The 23,232-nt window shown below is 48.1% G+C and overlaps 3 protein-coding genes across 3 annotated transcripts in view; 2 read left to right on the forward strand and 1 right to left on the reverse strand.

Moving 5' to 3' along the window:
• Nucleotide 1: 1 nt before the first annotated feature.
• On the reverse strand, nt 2-6,310 carry SLIRP (SRA stem-loop interacting RNA binding protein). Its single transcript, XM_083166962.1, has 4 exons — nt 6,022-6,310; nt 3,661-3,719; nt 2,764-2,871; nt 2-392 (listed from the first exon to the last, which is right to left on the reverse strand). Exons 1-4 carry the CDS (start codon nt 6,086-6,088, stop codon nt 360-362), a joined length of 267 nt encoding a protein of 88 aa, XP_083023088.1. The 5' UTR covers nt 6,089-6,310; the 3' UTR covers nt 2-359.
• ALKBH1 (alkB homolog 1, histone H2A dioxygenase) lies at nt 6,134-15,334 on the forward strand. Its single transcript, XM_083166958.1, has 6 exons — nt 6,134-6,304; nt 7,897-8,005; nt 9,134-9,296; nt 9,386-9,476; nt 9,639-9,832; nt 13,184-15,334. The coding sequence occupies exons 1-6, from the start codon at nt 6,182-6,184 to the stop codon at nt 13,644-13,646; spliced, it is 1,143 nt and encodes a 380-aa protein (XP_083023084.1). The 5' UTR covers nt 6,134-6,181; the 3' UTR covers nt 13,647-15,334.
• Nucleotides 15,335-19,141: 3,807 nt separating this feature from the next.
• Nucleotides 19,142-23,232, forward strand: part of SPTLC2 (serine palmitoyltransferase long chain base subunit 2) — a 33,239-nt gene continuing 29,148 nt past the window's right edge. Inside the window, exon 1 of the mRNA XM_083166946.1 lies at nt 19,142-19,371. Within this exon, the coding sequence (XP_083023072.1) occupies nt 19,234-19,371 (138 nt within the window). The 5' untranslated portion in view covers nt 19,142-19,233. The remainder of the gene's footprint in view (nt 19,372-23,232) is intronic.

A 23,232-nucleotide genomic window follows, 5' to 3' on the forward strand; every position in this document is an offset into this window, starting at 1 on the left:
GCCCTGTACATTCTACAGACTGGTGCATCATGAATTGTTACTGCACGGAAGCTGTCCGGAGACTTTACACACGACCATTAGCACAGTTACGCTACTGCTTATATGTAATAACACCGACCTGGGCGTTGTATCTGTGACCTATATAGCTGCAAGTGCCAGACTTGCTGCTAACTGACATTGTGGGTTGTGACCTGCAGGTCCGTTTGTGTTCTCTCACCCATGTAAGCGTTACAAGTCCACAGCCATAACTTGGTTCTGTCATATTCCAGAAAACAGGAGTTTGAAAGTTTTATGTTCTGTTTTTATTTAATTTTTTTTCAGTCTGTACAACAAATAAAATTCCTACATTATCCACAATATTATTCCTTCTTCTTCATCGGCCGTATCTCCAGCTGCAAAGTAAAACAAGACTGTCTTAATATTTATATACCACCATTTCTCTGCAAAGGGGGCGAGTTTGTGGAATTAAATTCCCTACAGGTAACATTTTGACTGACAAACACATCTAGGTTGACATTAGTTCCATGGGGTTTTTTTTGTGTGTGGGGGGTGGGGGGGGGGCACTTTTTCATACTCTGCTTAGGAACGGTAAAAGCCCTGCAGCCTGATGAGTTAAGCCACACTATATAAAATAAGCTATTCCAATGAAACCTTTATTATCTACCCAAGATAAAGCCATTCCTAATCGAGGATCTTTCTTGGTACTTGTGTATTATCACGGCGCCGCAGGAAAATCGCATCGGCCATTGTAATGGGTGTGTGATGCGTTTTCCTATGTAATTTATTCACTGTTCTTAGCCCCGGGGAATCGCATTGCATCTGTACAATTAGCAATTGAGCACCCCGAAGCATGGTGAGCACAGCGGAACGCATCCTCCAACCTTTTCATACACTATCCACGTCGGCGTGGAGTTGATTTTATATAGTGTGGTGAGCCACCACGCCCCGCAGATTATTTACTTGTATTCCACATCCCCTCGCTGTACTCGCCACACTATATAAAATTAACTCCACGCCGACATGGATAGTAGGGGTGTTAAAAGGTCGGAGGACACGTTCCGCCACGCTTGTATTGCCGCCCATACACGTCCCGATGCGGGCGTGCGTTGTGGGCTTAAATAGCATCCATCGCATTGCATGCCTTCTGCATGCAATGTGATAAAAAGCAAGTACAAAAAGTATGTAAAGCAAGTATGTGCAGCACATACTTTTTGTACTGTGCGATGAGGTGCCGCGGGAGCGCGCACCACAAAGCACGCATCGGGACGTGTATGGCCAGCCTATGTCATTATTGTATACCTGATGGCACTGTACACCCTATACAATATAAATAAAAGAGCACTGAATACATTACATAGGAGCATCGGCACTTTCAATGCAATCTGATTTTGCTACGCAGAATAGCCTAGTGGGCGCCATGATAATACACTAACGATTGTAGGGATTACAGCATCTACACATTGATAAGCAAGGACCTCTACTGGTCACTTGTGGGAGTGTTATCTGGGATGAAAGAACATCTGACATAACTGCAGACTTCTGATGAGATAGAATTACCCTCAAGCAGGAGCTGTAGGTGGGCCAGATGCACTAAGCTTCAAAAGTGATAAGATGTAGAGTGATAATCAGCCAGCCAATCAGCTCCTACCTGCCATGTCACAGACAGTGTTTGAAAAATGTCAGTCAGGAGCTGGTTGTTTCTCACTCTCAATTTTATCACTTTTGAAATTTAGTGCATCTGGCCCAGTGTGAGAACACCCTCCGCCATAAGCCATAAATAGACAATAGGGGTGTCTAGTTATGTCACTCTGTATTGATACAAATTTGCCTCACAGCACTGATGTTATGGGTTCAATGCCCACCACAGCACTAACGCCCCTTGCACACTATACATCACTGGGAGCAACACTGACCATCTTCAGATTTCACTGCATATTCAGATAATCAAGGTTAACAATCAACAGGAGCTTACATCGTTAACAATATAGTGCGTACACACTGAACCATACCGTTAACACAATTATTATTTATTGTACCCATCTTTACTGTGTGGAGTTTCTATATTCTCTTTGTACTTGCATGGAATTCCCCCCCAGACTCAAACTAATATGGTAGCTTAACTCCTGACAAAAATAACGCTTTTGTGTACATATACACGTTTCTGGCAGACCAGGTGGGACAACTGCTTCTTATCTAGTGTTCAATCTAGCACCTGCCATCTTTCAAAACCCGCGCAGTTCCTCTTCTCTGCCTAGGTTGTCTCTGTTGTAGTGCTGAAGTACAGACCACTCTGTGCAGGTAGTAACACCCCAGGCATGGAAGAGGCACCGCACAAGTTTTGAAAGATGCTGGGGGCTAGAATGAACACTTTGTCATAGGCTGGCGCCGGGGACTTCAAAAGAAAACCTGGAGGGGAGAGGGAGGTGCGGCAAATGTGAGGGAGCCAGGCAGCGCTGAAGCTGCCTGAGTTCAGTGATTGGCAGTGCTGGCCGGCTCTAAACAGTGGCATTCCCGAGAATTTTCCAGGCTTACCAGACTGGACACTGAGGCACAGCCCGGAAAATTCTCGGGATTTCCACTGAAGGGGTTATTCTACTAGTACTACACCTATAATATGTCCAGGTATCTATGTAAGCATTACCACTAGACTACATGTCAGTAAGCTTACTGACTGCAGGCAGAGAACCAGTCAGATCCTACTCAGTGACCCATTCATAACAGGTTCAGCAGAGGGCTCAGTAGGTCAGGGGGGAGCACATTTACCTTATTGCCCTCCAGAACGTGGTGATCTTCTTGTAGAGCCTTCTGTATCCCTTCTTCAGAGGAAAACGCCACCCAGCCGTAGCCCTTGTGGAAGCCAGTGTTCTTATTCTAGATATTAATACACAAGTGTATAAATGGGCTGCACAGACGGTGTAATGGTTAGCAGTACTGCCTCACATCGCTGAGGTCATGGGTTAAATTCCCATCATGGCCCTAAGTGGGTTAAGTTTATATGTTCTCTCTGTGCTTGCATGGGTTTCCTCCCGGTACTCTGGTTTCCTCCCACAATGCTAAAATATACTGGTAGGCTAATTGGCTCCCAACAAAATGAACCCTAGAATGTGTGTGTGTGTGTGTGTGTGTGTGTGTGTGTGTATGTGGTAATGAATATAAAGTGTAAGCTCCACTGGAGAGGGACTGATGTGAATGTTCAAATATTCTCTATAAAGCGCTGCGGAATATGTGTGCGATATAAATAATACAATTGTATAGATCTACACTACACAGCAGTGTCAGCCTCACCTTACACAAGGGCTCTGGTGAATTTGTATGAGCGACTAATGCTATACACTAAGCAGAATTAAAATATTGTACTCTATACATACTGCATATGGTAACCTACACAACGGTCTATTCAGTGGCCAGGGACAGGCTGCCAGGAAAGCACCACAAGAGCATTCCAGATCACTAGATAATTATAGAGTGTTGTCCTTGTGTTTCCCTCCTATGTCCCTAAAGATTGTAAGCTTGCAGCAGGGCCCTCCTACCTCTAAGTCTGTCTGTTGTTATCCAGTTTGTTTTATCACTGTTAAATATTGTAAAGCGCAACGGAATCTGCTGCTCTATTTAAGAAACTGTAAATAAATAAATAAATAATAGAGGGTCTCCCATACTTACATATACAAGCTCACATTTTGTCACTTTCCCAAACTGCGTGAAGTAGTTCCTCAGCTCCCCTGATAGAGGGAAAACAAATAGAGATGTTCTGTTACGCCTGCGACCCACCTACACGTCCTGGTACACATGCGCCCCGCCTACAATGACCTGTTATGCCCGTCCCTTGCCCACATTCCGTAACACCCCCACCTTGCCTACAATGTCCTGTTTCACCAGCGACTCGCCCACAATTTCCTGTTACACCCGCGCCCTGCCCACAATGTCCTGTTACACCCGCGCCCTGCCTACAATGTCCTGTTACACCAGCGCCCTGCCTACAATATCCTGTTACACCAGCGCCCTGCCTACAATGTCCTGTTACACCAGCGCCCTGCCTACAATGTCCTGTTACACCAGCGCCCTGCCTACAATGTCCCGTTACACCCGCGCCCTGCCTACAATGTCCCGTTACACCCGCGCCCTGCCTACAATGTCCTATTACAACAGTGCCCTGCCTACAATGTCCTATTACAACAGCGCCCTGCCTACAATGTCCTGTTACACCAGCGCCCTGCCTACAATGTCCTGTTACACCAGCGCCCTGCCTACAATGTCCTGTTACACCAGCGCCCTGCCTACAATGTCCTGTTACACCCGCGCCCTGCCTACAATGTCCTGTTACACCCGCGCCCTGCCTACAATGTCCTGTTACACCCGCGCCCTGCCTACAATGTCCTGTTACACCCGCGCCCTGCCTACAATGTCCTGTTACACCCGCGCCCTGCCTACAATGTCTTGTTACACCCGTGCCCTGCCTACAATGTCCCGTTACACCCGCGCCCTGCCTACAATGTCCTGTTACACCCGCGCCCTGCCTACAATGTCCTGTTACACCAGCGCCCTGCCTACAATGTCCTGTTATCCCCATGCCTCACCTGTTATGGAAGCCTACTGTATGTCAGGGGTGGCCAAACTGGTCCTCGAGATCTACCAACGGTCCATGTTTTCCAGATCACCTTGTGGATCGGATCACATTGCATACAAATTGCATGCGATTTTATTGTGTGCAATGCAATTTAGCAAACCCCCACCTTTTCATACCCCCACTATCCACGTCGGCGTGGAGTTGGTTTTATAAAGTGTGGCAAGCGCAGCGAGCCTCACGAGGGGACGCGGATTACTTAACATGTATTCTGAGTCTGCTTTCCACACTTTATAAAATTAACTCCACGTCAACATGGATAGTGGGGGTATGAAAAGGTCGGAAGGATGCATTCCCCTCCCCCGGTCTCACAACCTCTTTCTGACTATCCCCCACCACTCCCTGCATGCTGGCTCCCCCCAGCTGCAGTATGACCAAGATGGCGCCGCAGTAGGACTGCCTAGAAACTGTGCCACTCAGCCATATGTAACCCTGTGTCTCCCCTGTTTCGTACACTGCATAGCAACCTATAACTGTACTGTCTCGGCATATTTGTTACCTACCCGGCTGTTGCAATGACCAATGGCGCAGCTGATGGCTGCCTAAGCACTGTGCAGCTAGGTGGGCATGTGCTCCCTGTATGATAACTGTACTGTCTTTGCTTATTTGTTACCTACCTGGCTGCTGCAGCGGCCAGTGGTGCCGCTGATATCTGCCTAGGCACTGTGCAGCTCAGCAATCCCCAGGATACATCTAGCGTATACCTGTATGTGTTATGAATATCTGTACTGTCTTTGTTTCACTGTTACCTAACCGGCTGTTGCACAGCAATCCAAATCAAATTCCTAGTATACGCAAGTATACCTGGCCAATAACGCTGATTCTGATTTCATGCTGGTCTCTGAACCCCCTGCCTTTCTTCCTCTCCAACCATAATCAGTGCTCCTTGTCTGTTTGCCCCGTCTCCGCTCCCATCCCCAGTATCTCCATCCTCACTGTTGTGTCCCCACTCCATATCTACCTGTCCCCAACCTTTGTGCCCTCCCCATCATGTTTCCATCCCCAGCCACTGTCCCCATCATGTCTGCATCCAGAGTATCTGTCCCCATCATGTCTCCACCCCCAGCCACTGTCCTCAGCATGATTCCATCCCCACCATGTCTCCATCCCCAGACACTGTCCCATCATGCCTACGTCACCATATCCCCAGCCACTGTCTCCATCCCCAGTTTCTGTCCCCATTATTTCTCCACCCCCAGCCACTGTCCTCAGCATGATTCCATCCCCACCATGTCTCCATCCCCAGCCACTGTTCCATCATGCCTACGTCACCATATCCCCAGCCACTGTCCCCATCATGTCTCTGTCCCCATCATTTCTCCACCCCCAGCCACTGTCCCCATCATTAGTCTTTGTCATCCCATCCCTGTCCCCTTCAGAGCGCAGCTTGGCATACTCACTGTGGGACAGAGCCCAGGGCACACGGGCCACGAACAACTGGTACAGCCGCTGTGCGGACGCGGCCATCTTGCAGCCTGACCTCTGGCTGGCAGCGCAGTGTTGACGTCACGCTGTACGGAAAGAGAGTAAGATGGCGCCGCCCAGGGAGAGGCCGGGAAGATGGCGGCCTCCGTGCTGGAACAGGGGGAAGACGCGTTTCGGAAGATTTTCCGTTACTACAGGAGACGGAACCCGCCCTGTGACCTGTCCGGGGTGATAGAGTTCCGGCCGGAGGAGCCCAGGGTCAGCACCGGTCCGACTGTGTCTGCGTGCAGTGGGAGGGGGGAGGGGCAGTAACCCATAGCAACCCTGGTGGGAGCCGTAGTAATTGCGCTGAGGGTGACTGGCCACGCGCACCTCCACACTGCAGCCACATCGACCGACAGCAGTCGCGCCGACCGTTATTGCCCGATTGGTATCATGGCGATCTCGTCGCTCAGGATTTGGGGTCTATGTACTAACACCAGAGTACCTCAGCTCAGTACCTGGCCCCGCAATGTCTCTGTGGGGACTGTCTGTGGTATATCATGGTTGCCTACCTGACCCTCTCCTTCAGGGAAAAAAACGGAACTTGTGTATTATCACGGCGCCCATCGCATCGCATACCACTAAATATGGTATGCGATGGCATGCGACTTTCACGTCAAAACGGAAAAATGTACCACCAGTGGCGGCTAAGTCTGGGGAGAACATACAAACTCCACACAGTTGGACCGTGGTGGGATTGTGAGGCGGTAATGCTAACCATAACACCGGACTGGTTCCGGTTGATAGATCTATAGGCTGTCAATAGTCTATAGAGGTTGACAGGGTCAAAGGCTAACATGCAATAGATCGACAGGTGAAAATGTCAACTTCAAAAAAGGTAGACACATGACTAGGCCAACCTGAGTTTTTCATGATTTTTTTTCCCCGGCGCGTACTTACTTCACCATCCATGTGGGCACAGAGGGATAATACAATAGTGTGCCGAACACTGTGAGGCACAAAGCCCGAAGCAAGGGTACATGTCAACATGACAAAAAAGAAAATGCGTCCACTTTTTTATCGTTTACATTTTGACCCTGCTGACTTTAACCATGTTGACCTTTTGGTGTACACCTATTGACTGTCTATCTAATAATCCGCACCCCATACAGGCACCAGATAATTCTATACACTGATTGGGGAATTGTCGGCTATAATAGTTGCTCGATTACTTATTATTCCATGGCGCTCGCCCATTATCCCGGTCCTGTCCTCTCGGCTGCCCACTGACTGTGCAGCAGCTTCCGCAGAGTTTATATCATAGGCTTAGATTCCCATAGTAGCACATGTTTATAGTAATATATTAACAATAGCGCTTTTCTCCATTAGGACTGAAGGCGTAACAGGCCTGCATATAGATGGGTGTGGATCGTTTGGTCTACAACAACTAGGTCGACATGAGTCTAGGTCGACAGGACATTAGGTCCACAGTCAAAAGGTCAACATGGGGTTTTTCACAGTTTTTTTACCCTAATTTCGACACAGTCAACATGGACACAGTTTGAAGTGCACTGCATCGCTCGCTATGCTTCGGGTACGGTGCCTCGCTACACTCAGCACACTATTTTATTCTCCCACCATGCCCTAGTGGATGGTAGGGCATGAAATACCGCCTGTCGGCACGTCAGCTAAAATAACTGAAAAACCGCATGTCGACCTTGACCCATGTCGACCTTGTTGCCTGTCGACCTAATGGTGTCGACCCAATGCTTGTCAACCTAGTTGCTGTAGACCTACTGACCGTATACCATATAGATTACTAGCTGCCCATGACCTTGTGCTGACACGCTTTATCCTTTCCCTTCCAGGTGAAGGGTGCAGAGCTGAGGGTTGGCGCACTCAGTGATCAGGATGCGGGCAGAGTCGGTTTGCAGCCATTGCACCGGTGGAGAGCCTACCAGCTGGAGGGTTCCCCAGGTACCGTGCTTGTGTATTGTCCTGCAGCTATAATGATGTACCAATACCGGTACATGCAGCTGGTGCTTCTCAGGTACTAGGTACAGGGAAAAGAGGGGAGAAGATTAGAACACCTACTCTAAAACTGGCCTTTGGGATGCCAGGGTCGGTCTTCTGACTACCGGCATTCTCAGTGCCTGGATTCCACAACCAAAACATAAAATATCTCGGCCTGTCCATCTGCTTGTAACTGATGTGACTGGACAAGAACCTCATCCATAATGACTATGGGCAGTATTCAATGAGAATACTGACGGCGTGCAGCGAATCCTGTTTAGGATTCGCTGCACATTCGCCATTGCCCGCCGCGTTCCGGAGGCTCGCCGGCTCCAGTATTCAACGAGTCAGGGGCTCGCTGCCCCTGACCGGCGAATTTGAGCTCCTGCGGCGGACGCCGCAGTGAGCCTGAGGACGGTGGCAGGCAGGGAGATGGAAGTCTCCCTGCCTGCCCAGAACGTTTGTGGGGGGGAGGTGGGCTCCCCGGGTGCCAGGCAGCACAGGCTGCCCCCCCGGGGGTGCCAGCAGGGGACCGGGTATATTCACTACACCCGATCATACATATGTAATGATCGGGTGAAGTGAATATATGAATATCTAATGAGCGGCTCGGCTCTGTTCCCCTGCTGGCTGCTCTGTGTAAAAAAAAAAAAATATATATATATTTTTTAAATGAAATATATATTCATGTGCTTACAGCACATGAATAAAAATAGCATGCCCCTCCTCAGAATAAAATTCCTGATTTTTTGACACCAATTGTAAAAAAAAAAACACTTTATTTTAAAAGTTCACATTCCACTTCACCATAAAAAGATAGCGATTGCTACTCGGTGAATCATGGCGAAAAAAACCTTGAAATGTATTCGCCATCTGGTCATTGAATAGGGTGATTCACCGTTTTAGTCAAAAATTCGCCTTACAGCACAAAATCGCCATAAAAACATGGTGAATCAGCCTCATTGAATACCGCCCTATAAGTTGTATGGTGAGAGGGGTTTTCCCCCAATGCACAATACAGGCAGCTTTTATGTCTGATCCCTTCACCGTCCGCCCGACACAACCTCTCTACTTTGACTGATCCCTCTCCAGGTTTCCTGTTCATTGAGAACCCGTTTCTTCCCGGTTGGCAGCATCGCTGGGTGCGGCAGTGTCTGAAGCTCTATCCCAGAAAACCCAACGTCTGTAACCTGGACCTGCACATGGGTCTGGACAGTACCTCTGACCTGTGGTCCAGCAGCCACAGCCAGCTCCGGTAAGAGGACCAGTCACTGGCATCTTGGTGGCTGGACGTGGGTCTCACAGAACCTGACAGTGAATTTATGGTTCTTTTTTATCAAACAGGAGAAAATCCTCCCAGAGACGAAGCGAGAAAACTTTGCTGGAAAAACTCCGCTGGGTGACACTTGGCTTCCACTACAACTGGGACACAAAGGTAACGGGGCACTTGTTCCTTGCTGTGGGACCGCGTCACAATTACTGTGTCTACAAAGCTCAGTGCATGAAATGAGGATTATAGGTCTGTGACCCGCACAAATATGAACCCTTCCCTGACTTCTGCCACACCTGTTACAGTATTGTCTCTCTCTCCCTGCAGCGATACCATGAGGAGAATCACAGCCCCTTCCCCTTGGAGTTGGCAGAGCTTTCCCGCAGTGTGGCAGTGGCTTGTGGCTTCCCCATCTTCAAGGCAGAGGCTGCTATTCTTAACTATTATCGTATGGACTCGTCCTTAGGGATCCACGCAGATGAGTCTGAGCTGGATCACCAGAGCCCCCTCTTCTCTTTCAGGTGAGTATCCTGGAGTAACAATCCCCTCACTGTTACCATGATCCGTGCACTGTACTGTACAGCTCGGTGTCACCACTAGACGGAAACCTCTGTCTCGTGCAGGATGAATCAGTCAGTATAGGGCCTGATTCAGCTTAGGTCGCTAAATTGCAAGGACTTAACGTCACCTTCTGGAAATAAAGACCAAAGTCTAAGTGACGTGGTGGGCAGCATTGGGCGGTTGGCAACGCGGTCTCCGATGGCTGCAGGACGGACGATGGAGACGTGACCGGACGGCTTTGGGGTGGTTCGTGGTGGCTGCATGGCATCTCCTGCTGCCCTAGTTATGCTAGTGTCTCAACCTGCTGCAAACGGTTCAAGGGAAAACGTGCGATATCGGCACTTCTATAAGTGTTACAGGCCAGGTTGTCAGAGCAACCCAAAGGCAGCATGACACGGGGGCGTGGCTCTAAAAAGGGAGAGGACGCCTCCCTGGATCACCATGGCAACTGGGCAGGGCACACTCCCTGATGTCTGCAGCAGCACTCCCTTTATAAGGCTCATTAAGAGAGCAGGATGTTGCTGCTGAATTTGTATGCCAGAGTTCTGCTGTGTATTGTACCTGTTAGCCTGTGTTAGAATTGTATTGCCATTGCTACAATATAGGTGATTGAGTCAGTGACGGGTTTCCCTCACTGGATTGCAACACCTAGTAGCAATATTGTAAGTTCAGTCTCTGTTTATTCCTAGCTTCTCTTTTCTGTGCTGGTTTTTCCATCTGGCCAGTACAGGGGAGTGGAGCAGGATTTGGAAAGGATTGTCATCTTCCTCCAGAGACTGAGCTCTGTCACTTATGTGTATTGGTTTCTGGTCTGGTTCTGGACGCTGCACTCTGCTATCTTCATCTTCAGAGCCAGTGTGTCAGCTCAGATACCACATACAGAGGTTTAGCTCTAATACCATCTGAGAGCAGGTGTCTGGATTGATCTTGGGCACTGGGCTCTGCTGTTCCCTCCTGCAGAGTAAGTGCTTCCAATCCAGACTCCATCCCGTGATTTACTTCCAGCCTGCCTGCGGTTCAAGTGTGTCAGTTTCATCTCACTTTTACACTTGAACACAGAGGGAATTCTTCCTGGTTAGGAAGTTCATGGTTTTGTTAGTAACTCCATCCTGAGCATTGTTGCTCCCAGTGAAAGCACATTACATCTTGCTAGTTCAATTTATCTGTGTGTCTGTTTGTTCCCCATTTGTCCCCAGTGTTTGTCTGTCAGTGACACTCATAACAATAAGTGCCCGATGTGCGTGCAGCTGGGCGCTGCGCCAAATTTAATTCCTCCTGATTCAGATCGGTGCACTCTGCTGATATTTACTGAGATGAGCAATTAAAAGCGCTTGAGCACGGTATGTGTGGGAAATAAAAGGTGATACATAATAAAATGTGCTTTGCCGTTTTTGAATAAAATGTTTACAGCTCTTAGGACCAGATTCTCTAAGCTTCAAAAGTGATAAACAGCCAGCCAATCAGCTCCTGTCTGACTTTTTTCAAACACAGTCTGTGACATAGCAGGTAGGAGCTGATTGGCTGGCTGTTTATCACTCTCCATTTTATCACTTTTGAAGCTTAGAGAATCTAGCCCTATGTGAGCAGTTTTGGGGGTCCGAGCCGTGTGAGTCTTCCGGCACTATAGTGAAGAACCTAGGATGCCCTGTCTGTCCCTACACTTACCTAGGTCTTCTGGCCTTCTGTCTTCTCCACGTGGCGCTCGTTTCCGATCTCCACACGCCAGCCGTCCGTGACCTGGAAGTTCGGGTGTAGCGGCTTCCGGTTTCGGCGGTGTATGCGGTATCAGCTCCCCGGGCTGCCAACACATTTCGAGAGTTTCACTCTCTTTGTCAAGGATAGGTTCCTAGGTTCTTCACTATAGTGCCGGAAGACTCACACGGCTCGGACCCCCAAAACTGCTCACTAAGAGCTGTAAACATTTTATTCAAAAAACGGCAAAGCACATTTTATTATGTATCACCTTTTATTTCCCACACATACCATGCTCAAGCGCTTTTAACTCTCCATATTCTGTACCATTATTATATATAACCGCATTGCGCACGCACCATGTTACCTTAGCGATGCCGCCATTGTGGGCGGTTACGGTGAGTAGCGGTAAAATATATAGACATGTCGCAATAGTTTTCTGGGCATGTCTTGTCAACAATCTCGTATTAAGACGACGTGATGGCGTCGGTGTCTCAATTCTGCTGTATAGTCTACACCAGTGGTCCTCAAACTCAGTCCTCAAGAACCCCCAACAGTGAACATTTTCCAGGTCTCCACACAGAATCACAAGTGAAATAATTAGCTCCACCATGTGTCAGTGAGTAATGAGAGCAGCTGCCAGATGACCTGGAAAATGTGCACTTGAGGACTGAAGTTGAGAACCACTGCTCTACACCATAGGTATTATAGGTAATCTATTATTCAGGGTTCTGTGACCAGTTGCTTGGGTCCGCAAAGCTGTCGGTGGTGACCCAGTGCATTTCCAGGTGCAGCAGCATTATTATATTTTTGCACATCCGCTGCTAATTTGCTCGCTGACACATGACTCAGGACCAATCCTGAAAGCTGGTAATCTGCAGTAAATCCACAACACATATCTGACGACTCATTCTCTAAACTGTAATAGATGGATCAACGCTTAGGGGTCAGTCCACACCAAGGGTGCAAGGTGTCGTTACCACGGGGTGTAAATGCCGACAACAGCATCCAAACTCCCGTTATTAGCCAATTTACAGATTTTGGCTACTGGGCTACAAACACAAATCCGCGGGCCGGCGGTACTGTAAAACCGCCTGTAAAAACATAGCAGAGAATAGGATTGACCCCTTTCCCCATTTACACCAGATTCCCAGTTTTTGGATCACAAATGTATGATTATTTATTTATTTACAGTGTCTTATATAGCGCAGCAGATTCTGTTGCACCTTACAATTGTAGACAGTGATAACACAAACTGGGTAACAGACAGACTTGGAGGTAAGAGGGCCCAGCTGCAAGCTTACAATCTATAGAGATATAGGAGGGAAACACAAGGACAGGCACCAGTAATAGCATAGCAGTGCCACCAAGTTGAAAGTCCAGAAGGGAAGCTATATAATACATAAGTGCCTCAGAGGGTTATGCGTGTGGAACTTAAATATGATAGGCTTGCCTGAAGAGGTGAGTTTTCAGGGAACACTTGAAATATTGGAGGCTAGAGGGGAGTCTTATTGTGCGTGGAAGGGCATTCCATAGGGTGGGGGCAGCAGATAGATAGAGTCTTTGTTTGCATTTGTTGTACTTTCCTCTCAGTAATTCCTTGTTTGCTGTTGCTGCAGCTTTGGACAGTCCAGTATTTTCCTCCTGGGGGGGCTGAGCAGAGATTTGGCGCCCACCGCAATGATGATGAACAGTGGTGACATCATGGTCATGTCTGGCCCCAGCCGGCTGCTGTACCACGCCGTTCCACGGATTCTCCACCATCCCGGAGGAGGTGTCTTACCCCCCAGTTTATCTGTGCCTCCACCATGTGAGGATTCAGGCGACAGTCCTCTCATTGAGCCGTGTTGCCCCGAAGACTGGGAGGTCTGCGAAACATATCTCCAAACATCCAGGATTAATATGACTGTAAGACAGGTCCTATCGGAGGGGGGACACTTCCCAGAGAGGGAGGACACGAGTGGTAATGGTGACCCAGCCATCAAGGGAGACTCTTACCACAGTGAGGACAATGATGTGCTGGAGGCTGAAGGGAGAGAAAGTTCTCTGGCAAAACGCGTGAGAACAACACAGGAGAGCTGAATCTATGTGGAGAATGAGGGTTGGAGCAGTTTATTCCCCCCACAAATTAAAATAAATCTGTTTATTTTTAATTAGCCAATGGGGTCGTTTCTCTGATTTATAAGACATGCTTTCTTCCTATTAGCTTCTGCGTTTCAGAATAAATAAGGTAAAACCCGGTTTTCTGGGTTTTAACGCATTTCTGAATTGACTTAGGCCCCTCCGGCAGGGCTCAGTTGTGAACGGTACGTTACCCTATTGAAGTCTTTCCGCTTCTTTCCGCAGCACTGTATGAGGGACCTGACATGTGCAGAGGGATAAGTCCAGGGATGTGTGGACATTGCAAAGGGCAGCTCATATTAGGACAGCTGCCCTTTGCTTTGCTAATCCCATAGTCACTACTAGAGGGAGCCCTCTGGTGCAGATAAGGAAACCAGACACTTGTGGCAGTGATGCACCTAGCTTGAAGTGCAGCGAGCCCACAATGGTATACATTCATACTGACGGTGGTTCCATATTACCAAACATATGAGATTTGACCCATAACACTGAAAAAAGCATCCACATAGACACTGTAGGTCTTCAGTACCACACTCATTATCTAATTTGTCACTTTTAAATAAAGTTTGGTGAAACTGGCACTAGAAAGTCTCGGTTTGGCCTTGGAAAATAAATGTTAGCTTCCCACTTTCATAAGCAGTAACCATAGCTATAGCTTGCAATTACTAACATGCGGGTTTTCTGAAGTGCAGGTGTTGCCTGTTGCAAGAAATCAGATTATACACATTTATATAGCACTTCCAAGAACAGTGGTTCTCAAACTCGGTCCTCAGGACCCCACACAGTTCACATTTTCCAGGTCACCCGACGGGTGTACTCATTGACACATTTTAAAAGATCCACAGGTGGAGCTAATTATTTCACTTGATTCTGTGAGGAGACCTGCAAAACATGCACTGTGTGGGGACCGACATTGAGAACCTGTTTTCTAGAAGATAATAGCTAAAAACCTGATTGGTTGCTAAGGCAGCATCTCTCATTTTAGTAAATAGACCCCCTAGGGGTCTGTTTTTTACTTTCTCCCAATAGGTAATTTAATAACCGTTTAAGATCCAAACTTCTGCCAGTACTGGTGTGGGGTCATCTTGTGGCCAAAAATGATATTGCACGGCACTTGCATGCACACACTTTATATAGCGTTAAACAAGATGACTGGAATGTTGGCAGTAATCTAATGTCACCAATCTAAAATCACTGTGACCTTGTTGCACCTTCCCTGCAGGACACAGTGATTTTTGAAAAAGACCCATTGGTTTGCAGCTGCATATTTTGGATATGCTGTTACCTATTTCAACTATTGGATCTGACAAGTTGTAATAACTCATTAAAGTACTGGCAGGGAAGGAAATTTAAGTGGATATTAAAGTCACTGGGTTATTTATACTTAAGCATACTCACCATCAGTAATTGAGTACCCGCGGCCTAGAATTCTGTGAAGGCTAACGGATCTAAGATAGTCCTATAAAAGGACTCCAATTGGAGGAGGCACCTCCCCAAAATTTCCATTGCTTGTTGGAAATCGGTATTAAATTGAAGACACAAAACTGTTCTCCTGATGAAGTCTTTTTAAGACGAAACGCGTTGGGACGTTTCTGTACATCTTTATTTGTGTCTGGAACAACTTTCTGAAAATAAAGATATCGAAAGAACTGCTTTGAGTGCTTCACTGGAGATTGGACCGCCATATTTATGGACTTTTATTAATTTAAGGCGCCATTCTACAACTGGGTGATATATATATATATATATATATATATATATATATATATATAATTTTTTTTTTTTTTTTCTTTACATACATGCTCGTTACAAGGGAATTTTGGTACTTGTGTAATATCTGGGCGCCCGATTTTTTCATTGTATTGCATCGCACTACTTAAGGTATGCAATGCAATGTGATTTTTCATTGTAAAGACCAGATTTTTAATTGTATAGTCACTCATGGGTGATTTCATACCCCCACTATCCAACTACGCATGGAGTTGATTTTATATAGTGTGGCGAGCGCAGCGAGCGGATGCAGAATACATGTAAAGTAATCAGCGTGCGCTCACCACACTATATAAAATCAACTCCATGCGTAGTTGGATAGTGGGGGTATGAAATCACCCATGGGTGACTATACAATTAAAAATCGGGTCTTTACAATGAAAAATCACATTGCATTGCATTGCATCGCATTGCATGCCTTAAGTAGTGGCATGCAATGAAAAAAACGGGTGCCCAGATAATACACAAGTACCGGAATTTTTGCTTGTTGCCAGGCATTGCATTCTCGTTGCCAGGGGTTTCTTGCTCATTGTCAGGGGTTACAGGCTCATTGCTAGGGGTTACATGTCCTTAGGCACTACCTTTGCCCGCACCATATAAATTTGCACCAGCCCTAGGGCAGCTGCAGTTTCTCTTTGTAAGAATAATAATTTTATTTATGTAATACTCCTTCTCCAATAGGAATCAAGGAGCTTAACAAGTAGTAACACCTACATGAGCAGGTTTAGTTTTGCATGGACCATGAACATAATACAGGAATGTGGCAGCCATTTTGGATGAGTCTCAGCAATATTCATCCCAACCACAATGGATCTAGGTGATGTGCCACTGAAGGCGCACTACATAGGATCGCACTGGGCAGAATGGGCAATGACTTAAATCAATGAAACATCATGGGTGAAAACTTGCCAGTCCATCAGAACCATGCATTTTTTGGGGGGTTAATCAGCCCTGATCGCTGCCCTGTACATTCGCAGGCCGGGCGATAATCGATAGACTGCGCATGCACAAGGCCATCCAACGATAAGTCCTTGACAGGAAGACGGCATTTGTGGGTGTCACCCAGTCTTTACTGAGAGTGTCACGGAAAATGCAGGCGTTCCCAAGCGGTTTTAGGGAAGTCATGTGATGCCAGCTCTGGATACTGGTAGGTGGGTGAAGGTCCTTCAGAAACGCTGGGCCTTCAGGTAGAGAGCTTGCCAGGTCTGACCTCTGTACTAGAGCCGCATTGAAGTCAGATAATAGGGTACGAGTACGCCACAGTCCATGTCACTGTTGATATGACCATGCAAATCTACTGAACCGCTGCAGATAACCCGATGAGCTCACATCTTCCCAATTCCAATATAAATATGATTACACCATAGTTAACAGATGTACCAGTAATTACTAGATCCACCCTTCTCAGCTGACGACTTCTATGGTCCAGGAAATAAACCTTTTTGGATTAATAAAACACATATTCCAAAGTCCGCATAGATTATTAGTTGTGGGCGCTGTAGGGAACAGGTACAATATACGACACCTCATCTTAGCACTTCCAATTATGAAGATAAATGAGATGGAACTGAGGATTTTAATGACGTTTTATAAAGGGCGTTGGTCTCTAAGATAACGTTTATTACGCATTCCCATTGAGAAAAGTCCATCACCACCAAGTGACGGATGACTAGCTTCAAGCATTGCAACAGATTGTACAAAGGGCCTAAATCGGCAGTGAATGTCATTTGCTGAATTTAGCAGTTCTGCGCAATTGCCGCATAGCGAATGTGCGAGTTGTTAAACTGCGTTCACATTCTGGGGGCGTGGCATGGTGTTGGGTGGGCGCGATTGGTACAATCGAGACCATTTTGGAGGCGTTTTGCAGCAGCTGCATGTCATCACACAGACGCTGTGAGCCACCACGCCTTTCGCAGCTGGGCTACCATAGCTACGCATTGCTGCGATGCAACTACAAATATTTCACAAACGCATCGCGGGGACTGGACTCGCCATACTAGGTGGCCTTGCCCTGTGCTTAGTGCACATATGATCTACCAGAGCTGCCGTTTCGCTGTGTTTGAAAAATGACAGGAGCTGGTTGACTGGTACTTTATCACTCTCCATTTCCCTCAATCCAAGGCTAAGTACATAGGCCCCTGCTGTAGCTCCTCTATAGTACTACTTCCCAGCTCCACAGACCTGTTTGTAACTTCAGAGACAGTTGCAAATTATCCTCCAGATTCAGGGCACATTCCTCAGGATCAGTGCTGAGAAATGTAATTTAAAGCTTCATTTCATGGTATGTATTCCCATTTCATTCGCATATCATGGGAACTAAGCACGCGTTCCTGCCCAAGGGGTTTATTCTGGTTCACTCCTGACAAATTCCTTCCTATAATGACAAAACCATGTGCACTGCAGGTGGGGTAGATGTTACTTGTGCAGAGAGAGTTCGATTTGGGTGGGGTTTTACGTCAAAGTGAGATTTATATTGCAGTTAAAAATAATTCACACAGTATTTACCCTACACAGAAACAAAATAACTCACCCAAATCTAATTCTCTCTGCACATTTTACATCTGCCCCCCTGCAGTGCACATGGTTTTGTCCATTTGAGAAGGAATTTGCCAGAAGGAGTGAACCAGTTACCAGAATAGCCCCCCCCCCAAGACGCCCTATTCCTGACTGACAGCATATCCGTGTTGGGGCAGATTAGCATCTGTGGTCTCGAGACAGACACACACACACACACACACGACTGACAGCATATCCGTGTTGGGGCAGATTAGCATCTGTGGTCTCGAGAGAGACACACACACACACACACACACACACGACTGACAGCATATCCGTGTTGGGGCAGATTAGCATCTGTGGTCTCGAGACACACACACACACGACCGACAGCATATCCGTGTTGGGGCAGATTAGCATCTGTGGTCTCGAGAGACACACACACACACACACACACACACGACTGACAGCATATCCGTGTTGGGGCAGATTAGCATCTGTGGTCTCGAGACACACACACACACACACACACACACACACGACCGACAGCATATCCGTGTTGGGGCAGATTAGCATCTATGGTCTCGAGAGAGACACACACACACACACACACACACACACGACTGACAGCATATCCGTGTTGGGGCAGATTAGCATCTGTGGTCTCGAGAGACACACACACACACACACACACACACACGACTGACAGCATATCCGTGTTGGGGCAGATTAGCATCTGTGGTCTCGAGAGACACACACACACACACACACACACACACACACACATTTTTCAACACTTTGCTTACGTTAATATTGTATTTACCTGTATTTTTGTTTCATATGGTTTTATTTTCTAAACCTAAAATACCAGATAAATGTGTGTGACCCCCACCCACACAACTCCTATGTTAGCCCATTACACCACCCATGCTGCCTTGTATATGACAGACTGACTACTGTATGTGTCATCCTGATGATCCTACACTGACTGCACAGTTCACAGTTGTCACAGAAGGGGCGTTCCCGCTAGTGTACATAGTCCCCGCCCATAGGTTACTATGGTTCACACACGTGCAGTTTCTGTAGGGTTTACCAGATGTGACGTTTTCGCCGTCGCTCCCTTCTATGCTCCGCCTTCTCGCCCCTCTGATTGGCTACAGGTAGATGTTTAAGCCGGGCTCCGCCCATGATGTAAGAGCCTGTGATTGGCGGAGCGGGTGGCGCTGAGTTCCGGTATCGGGCAGCTGGGCGTGGCGGCAGTGACAGGAGAGACAGGCCGGAGATGCCGCGCTACAGCTCCGGAGGGGCCCCCGGGGGGCACCGTTACAGCCCCAAGCCCACTATGAACGGGGAATGTAAGGCGGAGAATGGGGCGCTGAAGAATGGATTTGTGAAGAACGGAGTGTGCGCGGAGGAAAGGGTGAGACAGGGCGGGTGTCCTCCATTCCGGGTGATGCTGGGGAGAGAGGGAGTGATGTGGTTACAGAGAGAGGGGGGTGATGTGATTTCAGTGAGAGGTGGGAGAGAGGGGGTGACAGGGTTACAGAGAGAGGTGGGAGAGAGAGGGGGTGATAGGATTACAGAGAGGGGGGTCATTGGGTTACACAGAGACGGGGTGATGGGGTTACAGAGAAAGGTGAGGGGGTCATGGGGTTACAGGTGGAAAGAGGGCGTGATGGGGTTACAGAGAGAGAGGGTGACTGGGTTACAGAGAGAGATGAGAAGGGGTGACGGGGTTACAGAGAAAGGTGGGGGAGAGGGGGGGGTGATGAGTTTACAGAGAGAGGGGGTGACAGGGTTACAGAGAAGTGGGGGAGAGAGGGGGTAACGGGGTTACAGAGAGAGGAGAGGGGGTGACCGTTACAGTGAGAGGTGGGGAAGAGCAGAGGTGACGGGGTTACAGAGAGGTGGGGGAGAGAGGGGGTGACTGGGTTACAGAGAGGAGTGGTAGAGGGGGTGACGGCGTTACAGAGAGAGTAGGGTGGTGACTGTTACAGAGAGAGAGGAGGGTGGTGACGGCGTTACCGAGAGAGGAGGGGGGTGACGGCGTTACCGAGAGAGGAGGGTGGTGACGGCGTTACCGAGAGAGGAGGGGGGTGACGGCGTTACCGAGAGAGGAGGGGGGTGACGGCGTTACCGAGAGAGGAGGGGGGTGACGGCGTTACCGAGAGAGGAGGGTGGTGACGGCGTTACCGAGAGAGGAGGGTGGTGACGGCGTTACCGAGAGAGGAGGGGGGTGACGGCGTTACCGAGAGAGGAGGGTGGTGACGGCGTTACCGAGAGAGGAGGGGGGTGACGGCGTTACCGAGAGAGGAGGGTGGTGACGGCGTTACCGAGAGAGGAGGGGGGTGACGGCGTTACCGAGAGAGGAGGGGGGTGACGGCGTTACCGAGAGAGGAGGGGGGTGACGGCGTTACCGAGAGAGGAGGGTGGTGAAGGCGTTACCGAGAGAGGAGGGTGGTGACGGCGTTACCGAGAGAGGAGGGTGGTGACGGCGTTACCGAGAGAGGAGGGTGGTGACGGCGTTACAGAGAGAGAGGAGGGTGGTGACGGCGTTACAGAGAGAGAGGAGGGTGGTGACGGCGTTACAGAGAGAGAGGAGGGTGGTGACGGCGTTACAGAGAGAGAGGAGGGTGGTGACGGCGTTACAGAGAGAGAGGAGGGTGGTGACGGCGTTACAGAGAGAGAGGAGGGTGGTGACGGCGTTACCGAGAGGTGCGTGGGGGCGACGGGGTTACCGAGAGGTGCGTGGGGGTGACGGGGTTACCGAGAGAGGTGAGTGGGGATGGGGTTACATAGAGAGGTGAGTGAGAGGGGAGACGACGAGGTAGAGGTGATGGGGTTACAGAGAGGTGAGGGGGTGGCGGGGTTGTAAAGAGAGGGGGTGATGGGGTTGCAGAGAGAGAGAGGGTGACGGGGTTGCAGAGAGGTGGGGGAGAGAGGTGGGTGATGGGGTTACAGAGGTGGGGGGGCAGGGTGATGGGGTTACAGAGAGGTGGTTGTTTCTGTATACTGGGCTACAGAATGTTGCATTCCATTGACCATGTGAATGACGTGCAAGTTCATTGTATAGTGCATCATTATGTTTGTATTTAATAAAATAACTGTTGATAAATAATAAATACTGTGTGTGTGGGTGCCGAGGTTCTGTGGTGAGCGTTGTGTACCATGTAACAAGGTTATGCAGTGGTGCTGGAGGGCTACATGGTTATACCATGTGCACTGTTGTATACTGGGTAACAGGAAAACAGATAGGGGCGACAATGCTTTGTCATCTGGTACAGAATAACACCTGCTGCAAAGACTTGTAACATAAGGGCCTACTATGAACTCCTCTATCTGAAATGAATTGGGCTGTGAACCAATGTACCTGGTAAACTGCATTCAGTGACAGTAGGATGCCGCCTTTGGTCAGGGGTTTGTTGTTGGGGGGCGGGTCTCTGAATGTGGGGATTGGAGTCACAATAGAGGGGTCTAAAGTGACGGAGCGATTCTTCGAGGACGCGTGTGGAGGTCCGGGTGAGGGCTGATCTCCGTTCAGTAATGGATGTGACCAGCGAGTGTGTAAATGGAAGATACATGTTTGTTTGTGTAGGAGAGAATGTTTTGCACAGTGCACTATTGTTCCAATGAGACCCACTTCCTGTAAGATATCTGATTACTTGTTACTTAGGAACAGGCTGGGCCCATGTAACATTCCTGTTATCCCACCCTTGTTCTCCATTTAAGGCCAGTGGATGGAAAGAGAAAGTTTGTCATGGTTTCCAGGTACACAGGGCCAGATTATTTATGTATGCATTTATTATCATTTTCTTATATAGTGCACACACATTCCGCAGCGCTTCACAGAGATATTTGAACACTCACATCGGTCCCTGCCCCAGTGGAGCTTACAATCTATATTCCCTACCACATGTACACGCACACACAGACATTCTAGGGTTAATTTTGTTAGGAGCCAAATAACCTACTAGTATATTTTTGGGTTTGTGAGAGGAAACCGGAGTACCTGGAGGAAACCCACGTAAGTATGGGGAGAATATACAAACTCCACACAGTTAGGGCCATTGTGGGAATCACACCCATGACCTCAGTTTTGTGATGCTAACCAATACATCATCAGTACTGCCCAGATTAGGGCTAACTAATGCCCTATGCACAGCACAATAATCTTGTGTGTCCCTCCGTTGTTTAACCTTAAGGTGCAATTCAATTGTTTGTTTGTTTTATGCCCAATCTCCCATCTAAAGTGATGTTTTTGCACACCTCGTGTCCAAACAGATCAGGTTTTGCCATGTAAAGCTACATAATCCAACTGGATGCGCCACAAAAAGTGTTTGTCAGTCCAAACAGCCAGCTTTTCTCACGTTCCAGCTCACCACCTCCGTGTGCCATCTAAGCAAATGATTTACTTCTAGCTTTGTGTTTATTTAAATTGTCAAAATTCAGTGGTGCCCACTGTGCTTCATTGCTATTCATAAACTGATTATTTGCCAGGATAGTAACGATCTTGGTAGGAGAGGAAAATGATATAAACCTTGTGATGGACGAGACACTTGAACCACTCCCACATGATTAGAACAGTGGTCACATGACTCCCAGAAGTGGTCACCCTGGATTAACTGTTATTTATGTGGTGCCACAACGGGTCCCCAGTGCTGCACAGAACTCAAACTGTATAACTGCTAAACTAACCCTAATACCCCACCCCTAACTGCTAAACTAACCCTAATACCCCACCCCTAACTGCTAAACTAACCCTAATACCCCACCCCTAACTGCTAAACTAACCCTAATACCCCACCCCTAACTGCTAAACTAAACCTAATACCCCACCCCTAACTGCTAGACTAAACCTAATACCCCACCCTAACTGCTAGACTAAACCTAATACCCCACCCCTAACTGCTAGACTAAACCTAATACCCCACACCTAACTGCTAGACTAACCCTAATACCCCACACCTAACTGCTAGACTAACCCTAATACCCCACCCCTAACTGCTAGACTAACCCTAATACCCCACCCCTAACTGCTAGACTAACCCTAATACCCCACCCCTAACTGCTAGACTAACCCTAATACCCCACCCCTAACTGCTTAACTAAACCTAATACCCCACCCCTAACTGCTTAACTAAACCTAATACCCCACCCCTAACCACCAAACCATAAAACCTGTGACCTAAACCAATCCTAATACATTAACCCTAAAGGGCAAACTAATTGGACCATCTCCTGCCAAAGTATGTAAGGGAAAATTGGTTTGTATAATGTAATA

Source organism: Crinia signifera, chromosome 12 (assembly GCF_055691185.1).
Source record: "Crinia signifera chromosome 12, ASM5569118v1, whole genome shotgun sequence".
Lineage (NCBI taxonomy): Eukaryota > Metazoa > Chordata > Amphibia > Anura > Myobatrachidae > Crinia > Crinia signifera.

Bases quoted from the DNA above. Each gene is read 5' to 3' on its own strand.
- SLIRP (XM_083166962.1), bottom strand. From the start codon at position 6,088: ATGGCCGCGTCCGCACAGCGGCTGTACCAGTTGTTCGTGGCCCGTGTG. The intron at 3,720-6,021 runs GTGAGTATGCCA...TCCCTCTATCAG, and splicing joins GCCCTGGGCTCTGTCCCACA to GGGAGCTGAGGAACTACTTC. The intron at 2,872-3,660 runs GTAAGTATGGGA...ATTAATATCTAG, and splicing joins CAAAATGTGAGCTTGTATAT to AATAAGAACACTGGCTTCCA.
- ALKBH1 (XM_083166958.1), top strand. From the start codon at position 6,182: ATGGCGGCCTCCGTGCTGGAACAGGGGGAAGACGCGTTTCGGAAGATT. The intron at 9,477-9,638 runs GTAACGGGGCAC...CTCTCCCTGCAG, and splicing joins ACTACAACTGGGACACAAAG to CGATACCATGAGGAGAATCA. The intron at 9,833-13,183 runs GTGAGTATCCTG...CTGTTGCTGCAG, and splicing joins AGCCCCCTCTTCTCTTTCAG to CTTTGGACAGTCCAGTATTT.